Source organism: Vitis vinifera, chromosome 16 (genome assembly GCF_030704535.1).
Source record: "Vitis vinifera cultivar Pinot Noir 40024 chromosome 16, ASM3070453v1".
NCBI classification, from domain to species: Eukaryota; Viridiplantae; Streptophyta; class Magnoliopsida; order Vitales; family Vitaceae; genus Vitis; species Vitis vinifera.
In genome coordinates this window covers 2475231-2486475 of record NC_081820.1, presented here as the reverse complement: position 1 = coordinate 2486475, position 11245 = coordinate 2475231, and the positions used below count along the sequence as shown (strand labels likewise).

General features: G+C 35.1%; 1 protein-coding gene across 3 annotated transcripts; it reads left to right on the top strand.

The window, feature by feature from the left end:
* The first annotated feature begins 363 nt into the window (after positions 1–363).
* LOC100246060 (uncharacterized) lies at positions 364–9375 on the top strand. Of its 3 annotated transcripts, XM_010663828.3 has the most exons (13): positions 364–479; positions 3568–3640; positions 3721–3803; positions 4044–4234; positions 4684–4755; positions 4875–4925; positions 7452–7534; positions 7775–7821; positions 7923–7963; positions 8413–8498; positions 8581–8625; positions 8706–8872; positions 8980–9375. In XM_010663828.3, the coding sequence occupies exons 4-12, from the start codon at positions 4177–4179 to the stop codon at positions 8721–8723; spliced, it is 501 nt and encodes a 166-aa protein (XP_010662130.1). In that variant the 5' UTR covers positions 364–479; positions 3568–3640; positions 3721–3803; positions 4044–4176; the 3' UTR covers positions 8724–8872; positions 8980–9375. The 3 variants fall into 3 exon arrangements, with proteins under 3 accessions (XP_010662130.1, XP_010662129.1, XP_010662131.1); XM_010663827.3 differs by lacking the exon at positions 364–479 and having other exon boundaries at positions 3526–3640; positions 8581–8631; XM_010663829.3 differs by lacking the exon at positions 364–479 and having other exon boundaries at positions 3526–3640; positions 4684–4769; positions 8581–8631.
* The last annotated feature ends 1870 nt before the right edge of the window (positions 9376–11245 follow it).

Genomic DNA, 11245 nt, shown 5'->3' with positions numbered 1-11245 from the left:
TCACTTAAATTTACGATACTGTAGCCTCCCACCCCTCACTACTCCGTCTCTTTCCCCTGTTTATTCATCTGCCCCTCTTGTTTTCCTTGATCTTTCTTACAATGATTTTGATTCTTCAATATACCCATGGTTGTTCAACTTTACCACCACCCTTGTTCATCTTGATCTCTCTTGGAATGCTCATTTAAATGGTTCGATTCCAGACGTAATTGGGACCATGGTTTCTCTTACATATCTGGATATGCATGAGAATCAACTACAGGGTTCAATTCCAGAGGCATTTGGGAACATGACTTCCCTTGAATATCTTGATATGTCTGGGAATAAGCTAAAAGGTTCAATTCCAGAGGCATTTGGGAACATGGTTTCTCTTACATATCTGGATATGTGTGAGAATCAACTACAGGGTTCAATTCCAGAGGCATTTGGGAACATGACTTCCCTTGAACAACTCTATCTCGATGCGAATAAACTTGAAGGTGAGATTCCAAAATCCTTGAGCAATTTATGTCGTTTACAAAAATTAGACTTGCAAAGCAACAATCTTAGTGGACAACTTCCACAAGTCTTAGACTTGCTGTCTTGCGCAAATGACACATTAGATACTTTGTCTTTATCTGATAACCAGTTGAGAGGATCGATTCCTGATCTCACTGGATTTTCATCCTTGGGAGTGTTATATCTTGGTTATAATCAGCTAAATGGAACATTGCCTACAAGTATTGGACACCGTACCAAACTTGAAGCGTTGGATATTAATTCAAATTCATTGCAAGGCAACATCTCTGAGGCTCATCTCCTTCATCTATCCCAGTTGTCCTATTTAGACTTATCTTCCAACTCTCTCACTTTCAACATGAGCTCTAAGTGGGTTCCTCCTTTTCAGTTGAGGTCTCTACTATTAGTCTCCTGCCAATTGGGACCTCGTTTTCCTAGTTGGCTTCGAACTCAAAACCAGTTGGGTTACCTTGATATCTCCAATTCTAACATTTCAAATGTCATCCCAGACTGGTTTTGGAATTTAACTTCCAGTATCTATGCCTTTAATATTTCCAACAATCAGATCACAGGGACCCTACCTAATATATCATCGGAATTTGATTATTCTCTTTACATAGATATGAGCTCAAATTATTTGGAGGGTTCAATACCACAACTTCCTTCTGACTTGGCATGGTTGGATCTCTCCAATAACAAGTTTTTAGGCTCCATTAATTTATTGTGTACAGTTGCTAATTCATATCTAGTCTATCTTGATCTCTCAAACAACTTATTATCGGAAGAGCTGCCCAATTGTTAGTCCCGGTGGAAAAGCTTAACAATTCTAAATTTGGAGAATAATCAATTTTTTGGGAAAATTCCAAAATCATTTGGCTCTTTACAATTGATTCAAACACTGCATTTACGCAACAACAATTTGATCGGAGAATTACCTTCATCTTTAAAGAAATGCAAAAGTTTGAGCTTTATTGATTTGGCAAAAAATAGGTTATCCGGGAAAATACCCCCATGGATAGAAGGAAACCTTCCAAATCTAACGGTTCTAAACCTACGATCTAATAAATTTAGTGGAAGTATAAGTCCAGAGATATGTCAATTGAAAAAAATTCAAATATTAGACCTCTCTGGTAACAATATGTCGGGTACTATACCAAGATGTCTTAGCAATCTCACTGCCATGACTAAGAAAAGGAGTTTGAGCATTACTTATAATTATTCACTTGATAATCCAATTGTTAGTTTGGGAGATTGGTCCTATGTTGATAGGGAATTGGTTAAATGGAAAGGAAGAGAATTTGAGTATAAGAATACTCTTGGACTAGTAAAGAGTATTGATTTTTCAAGCAACAAGCTAACGAGGGAGATTCCAAAAGAAGTAACTGATCTTCTAGAATTGGTTTCGTTGAACTTTTCAAGAAACAATTTGACTAGATTGATCCCTACAACAATTGGTCAACTGAAATCATTAGATGTTCTTGATTTGTCTCAAAATCAGCTTATTGGTGAAATTCCATCTAGCCTTTCAGAAATAGATCGTCTGAGTACCTTAGACCTCTCTAACAACAACTTATCTGGTAAGATTCCACAAGGTACTCAACTTCAAAGCTTCAATGCTTCTGCTTATGAGGGAAATCCTAGACTTTGTGGATTGCCTCTTTTGAAAAAGTGCCCAGAAGATAGAGCAACAGGAGCTCCCAATGCTTCTAGCTATGAAGACAAAATTCAACAAGATGGAAATGACATGTGGTTTTATGTTAGCATTGCTCTTGGATTCATTGTTGGATTCTGGGGAGTGTGTGGAGCTCTACTGCTCAACAATACATGGAGGCATTCTTATTTCCAGTTTTTGAATAAAATAAAAGATTGGCTCTATGTGACTACAACAATAAATATGGCTAGACTATGGAGGAGTCTTCAAAGTTAAATGGTATAACTTTCCCTCCCTCTCTCTCTCTCTCTCTCTCTCTCTCACACACACACACACACATACTCTTTCTACCTTGGTATTGTTTATAAGAAAACATTGTTAACTTATTCTTGAAGTAAAGGCAATGGTTGTAAAAGAAAAACAGCTCTTTACTATAAATTTTCAAATTACTTTATTTTGATAAGCTAAAATTTATGAATGGAAAAATCACCTAATGTTGGATTAGAGACGATCATCACTGAATGGAAAATCTAATAGATTTTAACATTCTAATTAGTTATAACATTAACCTTTTGTATTATTTTACATTTTCTCACAAAATTGTCCTTTTTATAATGTTGAGTGGAATTTCTTTAGTTTTTTATTTTTATTTATTTATTTATTATTATTATTATTTCCTAGCAGTTGCCTTATCGTTCATCGCTACAAAGAGAAAATCCTAATCAATTTCTTCGAATCAACTTTATCTTTTTTTCTATGGTTTCATTCTTCCTCTCTTCGAGTACTATTAAATTTTTGTATTGAATATTGATTTCTAGGGCTATTTTTGTTCAGATGAAAATTTTGCTATATTTTCTTTTGATGCACTTTCTGATTTCTAGGCTCTTGTATTTTTGCCTGCCATTCAATACGATAACTTCCTTTCATGCTCAAATATTCTAATCGAGATAGACTTGATATAACATTTCGTGGAATTAATTTGAGGTCGGTGCAATTCCGCAAATCCAACACCCTTGAATCACTCAACTGCATCATTTCTTTTGGCAACCGAATAATCCTGGAATTTGCCAAACTAAGAACTTGTAGTCTCTTCAAGTCTCCAATTACTGCAATGTCTTGGGCCATGAATCCATTTAGACACAATGTGCGAAGATTTGAAAGAAAGCAAAGTGATGAAGGAGATGGTGTAAGAGACGCTTCAGACAAATCTAAAACTCTGAGTTGTGTGGTCTCTTGGAAAAAGGCGTCTGGAATTTCCTAGTAATAACTTGACTTGAGTGAAAAGAATTCAAGTTGGGGACAAACTAATCCTTGAGGAAGCTCATCGATGTTTTTGCATTTCAAAGAGATGCGAGTGCAATTTCTGCACTCATCCATCCATTGCCAATCTTGTAATTCAACATGTTGTAATCCAACAGCTTCTTTCACCACAAATCGATGAGGATCTTTGGACGCAATTGCTCTTGATTGGATGTCTCTTCTCCATTAAAGGTATGGTAGTTATGCTTCTTCCCAATGCACCAAATAAACAAAATAAGACTTATACATCCCTTTTCTTGCCATATCTTCAGGGATTCAACAGAGCATTTCCTTTTGTTCAAGCAGTGAGGCTGATGATGTTGTTGAGGTCCAAACACCAATGCTCTTTCAATTGGTAAGTAGCAAAGCCTGATGTGAATTTTTTCTATATGATAAAAGGCTTGATGCAATATCAATGTGTTGATGCTTCTCCAAAATTCTAACACTTTTGAGCAACAGAGGACATTGAGTGATCAATTATTAACCTATTTGACTAAATAGCTTGTGTTAGATTGAAAATAATGATCCTATTATCATTTTGCAACATTAAGTTTCTTTTCATGCTAATAAGCTTATTTCCTTTTTTGAGTTGCAGGTGTTGCATCTCAAAAGCCCACTTACCCATCCTCTAAGACTAAGTTGGTAGATTAGGATAAGCTGGAAGCTCAAGTTCACTGTGCCATGAATTGTTGATGGTACATGTATGCTAATGATCAAACAATTACTCTATGGCATGTAAACAGTGTGTGAAGTACAGCTTGTTTGTGGATTTCTTCAAATGGATATGTAAGTTTCAATTCCTATAAATTTTCTTATATATATAATTTGGTAAATTTGGAGTTGATATGATCTTAGTGATTCAACTTTTTATATATAGATAAATTATAAAATTAATGTTTGATTAGAAGTGTCTTGAGATGATTAGTAAGTTTAAAAAAAAACTAGAATATCAGTTATAAGAGATTGGGACATTGATATCACCTTTACAGCATGATCCAATGTCATTTTGTTGAGTAAATAGCAATTTCGAAGGATCTTGAGGTGGCTCAATAGATAGTAAGTTAGATGTTCACCTTTCTTCAAATTTCACTAAGAAATGAATTGTTGGGTTTCAGATTACAAGGTTGTCAAAATAAGCTATATGTAGGTGTAATCATGTATAGATTGTCTATTATAATCTCAATTGAAATTTTTAGTTGTAAAGACTTATTTTGGCATGTTTGTTGGGCTTATAGTGTTAGTGCTCGGAGGGAAGGATCATGGAAAGATGAAGACGTGGTTTCCAGACTACACGGAAACAACACCAGGTATTCAATACAAGGTCACCTATTAAATAACATTTGTCAAACCTTTTTGTATGTCAACTTGCACAATATGCTTGTGTTTTAGTTAATTTATTTTAATTTCACATTTAAAAAAAATGTAGGACTTATGAGTGGGAAGCGGCCCTGCACCGAAGGTGGGAGAGCCGGTAGGGGTAAGCTCTTAAGTTTTGTTTACATGGATTTACAACTTTGCTCATTGGTCTTCTTCATTTTTTTTCTTTCAGTTGTGCTGGACCTTTTGATTGATATGATAGTTCTGAAATGCTCACATTTACATGTATGAGCATCCTAAAGTAGAGGGACACTACATTTGCTCTTCTCATAATGCCACCATTTACGATCTAGTTGATTTAACCAGGGGGAAATGCCTGAAGTACCATGTCCCTACTGAGTAAGAAATATCTTTTCCTTCCACTAAATTCATTTATGTATTAGAAATTATAAGGCTGATTTTGATTTACTTGGTCTTAGCTTCTAAAAGTATTTTATGGAATTCAAATGGGGGTATTCTTTTATTTACATTGTAAACTTAGAATAAATTGAGGTATAAATGAGGACATTTACTTAAATGTTTACAATATAAATAGAATGTTGAGTTGAGGTGCTAGAATTAAGGTAGCGGGATAAAGTGAGGTAGTTGAGTTGAGAGATGTGCAAGTTAAGATGAAAGTGTATTGTTTTGAGCTACCGAAGTTAGGATAGCTAAACTAAGGTCGTTGAGTTGAGAGGTGTGCCACTTAAGATTCACACCATTTGTATTAAAACGAATTCCGTGTGCCACTACTTAAGTTGTGCACCTTACCTTTTAAACAAATTAAACACACCACCGCCAAGTTGTGCACCTTTCCTTTAAGTAAATCCTATGCACCACCACTTAATTTGCACACCTAAACATTGAAACAAATACTATCCACCCCTATTTCTCCTTTAAATTATTTTCACACACCTCATAGCAATCCTTCTACGTACCTTTGGTTTAAAAAGTTTTGTGTGCCTTAACAAGGCACACCCAACACCTTTGCCAGTCCCTGAAATTTTCTTGTTTTTCATATTTCCTTTATTTTTTCACACCTAGAACTTTTGAAAATCACTTTTAAACTTTTTATTGAATAATTTTAAACCTTAAAAGTTTATTTATAACTAAAAACTTAGATTTCTATAATCAAAATCAAATTTGTACATCTCCAAAAAGATGAACCTTCATTAAGTTCCTATAAAACAATAGTTATTTTTACACAGTCATTAGTACAATCTTCTATTCCTTTCATTTACAATATCCTACTAGTATGTATATATATATATATATATCACTACAAAAAAATATAGATTATAGTTGTATAGTTTTAATAGGGGTTATCAAAATTTGTGACTAAAAATTACTTCATAGAGGGAGAATTTAGGGATGGCATTCCCGATAAATTCTAGTCTTGCGACCACTATATGAACTGCGTTTGTAGGGGGTTTGCATTCTACCTATAACAGGGGACTATTTCTCACCGCAACCAATATGCTCTTATGGTTGGGGACTTCTGTTCTCTGCAGATAAAAACAATATGACTTTACTGCTACCATAGCTGCCCATATATAAACCACACCCCTCAGTTTGAAACCATCTAAGAGAAAACCCTCAATGACCCTGCTCTGGCTTCGAACAATGTTTTTTTAAATGTATCTTCAGTTCTAAAATAAAAAAAATAATGCGTAGATGAATATGGCTCAGACCTTGTGAAAGCATCCATTTGTTTCCTCTATGATGAAGAGGGAAAATGGCTAAGAAATATCTTGCTGATTAATTCATTTAAATTCAAGCAATAGCATAATCTTTTTACTGTATTTGGATCTCTATTGCAAAGAACTCTGAATGATTGTCCTGATTAAACATGCAAAGATGCAAAGAAGTAGAAAGTGAAAGGAATCTCTTTTTAGAGCTACCTAGTTGGATATGGGTCTAAAGTAAAAAAAATCAACTCTTATACCCAATGGAAACCATATAGGTTGTTCAGATAAGACCCCTAGTAACAATGTTAATTATCCTAGGAGGTTGGAGGTAAACAGAAATTCGAAATATGAGATGATAGCCATGTTTCTTTGAAAATTTGGCCTTCCAAATTTTATTGGTTCTAAGATTAAGGTTTGGTGCCCAGACAACCTCTATCATTTAAATATTGTGATTTATGATAGAGGTTATTTGCCTCGTAATGGCAGAATTTATTTGGGATTTCCTAATATTGTCTTTCTCAATTATTGTTGTTTTTCCTTTGATTTCATTGTTTATCTCTATATTGGTTCTTTGTATACTCTTCTTACTCTTCTCAGTTGTTATGATAGAGAAGATGTCTAGTTTTAGGCTTCTAGATCTTTCTTCTCTATTTTTATTTATTTTTATTTTTTACCTTTTAATAGGCTAACAGAGGTTCAAACTTGGCTATTTTCACAAAAAAGACATTAAAGCTATAACCTTTTATCCACAATGAAGACTATCTATTAAGTCTTAACAATATACAATTAGTCATCCCTAGACAGGGCCTGGATTACTCCAGAATGAATATAATGAGGGTTTCCTTCAGCTTTTGATTGGATGTCTCTTCTCCATTAAAGGTTTGGTAGTTATGCTTCTTCCAAATGCACCAAATAAACAAAATAAGACTTATACATCCCTTTTCTTGCCATATCCTCAGGGAGTCAACAAAGCATTTCCTTTTGTTCAAGCAGTGAGGCTGATGACGTTGTTGAGGTCCAAACACCAACGCTCTTTCAACTGGTAAGTAGCAAAGCCTGATGTGAATTTTTTTTATACGATAAAAGGCTTGATGCAATATCAATGTGTTGATGCTTCTCCAAAATTCTAACAATTTAGAAGAACAGAGGACATTGAGTGATCGATTATTAACCTGTTTGACTAAATAGCTTGTGTTTGATTGAAAATAATGATCCTATTATCATTTTGCAACAAAAAGTTTCTTTTCATGCTAACAAGCTTATTTCCTTTTTTGAGTTGCAGGTGCTCCATCTCAAAGGCCCACTTACCCATCCTTTGAGACTAAGTTGGTAGGTTACGATAAGCTGGAAGCTCAAGTTCACTATGCCATGAATTGTTGATGGTACATGTATGCTAATGATCAAACTGTTACCCTATGGCATGTAAACAGTGTGAAGTACAGCTTGTTTGTGGATTTCTTCAAATGGATATGTAAGTTTCAATTCCTATGAATTTTCTTATATATATAATTTGGTAAACTTGGAGTTGATATGATCTTAGTGATTCAACTTTGATATATAGATAAATTATAAAATTAATGTTTGATTAAAAGTGTCTTGGGATGATTAGTAAGTTCTAAAAACAAACTAGAATATCGGTTATATGAGATTGGGACATTGATATCACCTTTACAGCATGATCCAATGTCATTTTGTTGAGTAAATAGCAATTTCAAAGGATCTTGAGGTGGCTCAATAGATAGTAAGTTAGATGTTCACCTTTCTTCCAATTTCACTAAGAAATGAATTGTTGGGTTTCAGATTACAGGGTTGTCAAAATAAGCTATATGCAGGTGTAATCGTGTATAGATTGTCTATTATAATCTCAATTGCAATTTTTAGTTGTAAAGACTTATTTTGGCATGTTTGTTGGGCTTATAGTGTCAGTGCTCAGAGGGAAGAATTATGGAAAGATGAAGACGTGGCTTCCAGACTACACGGAAACAACACCGGGTCTTCAGTACAAGGTCGTCTTTTTGTATGTCAACTTGCACAATATGCTTGTGTTTTAGTTAATTTATTTTAATTTCACATTTAAAACAAATGTAGGACTTACGAGTGGGAAGCGGCCCTGTAGTGGAAATGAGAGAGCTGGTAATGGTAAGCTCTTGAGTTTTGTTTACATGGATTTACAACTTTGGTCATTGGTCTTCTTCATTTTTTTTTTCTTTCAGTTTTGCTGGACCTTTTGATTGATATGATAGTTCTGCAATGCTCACATTTACCTGTATGAGCATCCTAAAGTAGAGGAACGCTACATTTGCTCTTCTCATGATGCCACCATTTACGATCTAGCTGATTTAACCAGGGGGAAATACCTGAATTACCATGTCCCTACTGAGTAAGAAATATCTTTTCCTTCCAATAAATTCATTTATGTATTAGAAATTATAAGGCTGTAAAATGTGTATTTAGATTGAGTAATGGTATGCTCAACACAATGAACAGGTTCAACGACATTGGTAGGAACCTGAAGGTTGTCTCTTTCTCATCAAAGAAGTTGACAGACTTGGGGTTCCAATTCAAGTATGGAGACATGCAAAAAGGAGCCATTGAGACTTGCCGTGAGAAAGAATTGATTCCTCTTTTTAGTGAGAAGGAGAAACATGCATGCCAGTGGAGAGAACTAGAGGAAGAAATAAATGGATTGTCTATCTTAATTTCTATTTATTTTTGGAAATAGTTGTATGGTGTGAAAGTTGCAATGGGTCACCTGCAGGATGAAAGTATGCAACTATAAGAGTATATTTTGTTTCAAACCTGTAGTCCTGACTTTGTTTATAGCTAGTGAAACTATACAACCAACAAGTCTTCAATTTCTATAAAATTTTCTAGTGTTCCTCATTTCCTGTATGCCTCCAGCTTAGCCTAGAAAATCATTTTTAGAAAAATAAAGTATGAGCTAAAGCTCAGTGGAGAAGAGTGCAACAACTAAAAAAAACTTGTAAAATAGTCTTTCAATATTCTTCAATAGCAAATGGCTCCTACAACAACCATGTAAGATAGAAAAGCTTAACTGAATTTTCAACCACACAAAATTAAACAAATAGGTGACTAAGCCACAAAGACAATGTTATAGAGAAAGTTCACTATTGTTAACTATGTTTAAACTACTTTTCCGTTAGTTCAACATGTTAATTACCCTATTGATTACTACTCAAAAAGTGCTATTTGATAGCCTATAATTAATCCTTTTAAACACTTTTGAGTAGTAGTTTTGGCCTTTTAACTCAATTGGCATGTTAATGACCCTTGAAAGCAATTTTGATCACTTTGTGTAAGTTTTGGTGTTTTTGTTAGTATTTTGATCACCAAAGCAAGTCAAGTCTGAGGAGACCTATGAGGAATCTTGGGCAAAGCTTAGAAGTCATTTTCCAAGAGTAAATCCGGATTGCAAGGAGAAAAAGCAAAGAGAATCTGCCATAAAGCATATTCTTGATGACAGTCATAGCAGCCACTTTTGGAGAACTTTCTGAAGTCCAAATGATGCATGCTATATACCATTTCAAAGCTCAGGAAGTCAACAATCCAATGCTTTAAACGGTGTGCAATTCGGAGTTGAAACGAACAAGTTGCAGCCATTACAAGCCAATCACTCCGAGCTGAAGGCAGCATTTTGCAAAGTGCTGCGAAATCACCCTTTTGTTGCGAAGTGATTCCGCAACCTTTTTGTATAGTAGGGTGTGTTTCCTTCTGAAGTTGCCCGACATATACCGCGAGAAGGAAGCTTGGAACCTCAAGGTGGAAGCAAACTTCGCAGCCCTGTGAAAATAGCTTGGTGTTGCGAAATTATTTCGTAGCCCTCTTGAGTGTCTGCGAAATCTCGCAGACACCATTTTTCTCCTGCGAAATGGTTCCTGAAGCCTCCCGATATTTGCTACCGACATTGGGAGATATTTTCCATTAGATTTTTGTTGTCTAAATCCCAAAATATTCCTTGTAAACCACCAATTACATGATTCCTTAGTTTTTAAGTTAGTAAAAAGACTAAATATCTATGTAATAATTAGTTTTATATTATGTTCATATATATACCTCTCGGGAGCCTGTTCTCAGAGAGGAGTTCTTTCTGTAAAAGTTTGGGTAAGCAAGTAAAGTCTATTTTCTTTCTACTGCCTTACCTTCTCACTTTGTATTTTTATTTTATTTCTAAGTTATGAATTCTCTGAGGAGTTTTCCCCAGAGAATGAGTAACTAAACCTCTAATTCCTTGGAGCTAAGGTTGCCGGGGAAGGTTCCAAGTGCAAGAATGAAGAGCTTTGTGGTTTTAGCTAGTAATGAAGAGGAAGTGAAATCCTTTAGTGATTTCTATGTTTTTAGTTAACTTAAAACACCTTAGAGTCACCTGGGCCAACACTTGGTAAGGTAAGTGATTTCCAACCATGGAAAGGCACTAGTTTACCCCTTGCGAGCCTCTGGGAGGTGACTTCAAGGTAGGATTTTCTAGAATAGCCAACACTTGGTAAGCTTTTGGACTCCTAGGAGACATCCATTAGTTATCTCTTGCGAGCTTTTGACGGGTAATCCAAGGTTAAAGATCACCTTGAATGGTTAAGGCTTAGTGAGAGGCTTAAACCATTGCAAGTTGCATCAGTGAGAGAATTAAAGTGAAATCTAATTGAAGGAGTCTCTGTACAACACCGGTTAGAGAATTAACTATATGTTGAATCTCTAACGCGAGGAAATGAACCATCTGACCAGAGCTGTGTCTTTT

What these genes read in the sequence shown, in the direction of transcription:
- LOC100246060 (XM_010663827.3), top strand. Translation starts at nt 4,177, where the DNA reads ATGGCATGTAAACAGTGTGTGAAGTACAGCTTGTTTGTGGATTTCTTC. An exon ending in CTACACGGAAACAACACCAG is followed by an intron (nt 4,756 to 4,874) that starts GTATTCAATACA and finishes AAAAAAATGTAG; the next exon opens with GACTTATGAGTGGGAAGCGG. An exon ending in CATCCTTTGAGACTAAGTTG is followed by an intron (nt 7,822 to 7,922) that starts GTAGGTTACGAT and finishes GCATGTAAACAG; the next exon opens with TGTGAAGTACAGCTTGTTTG.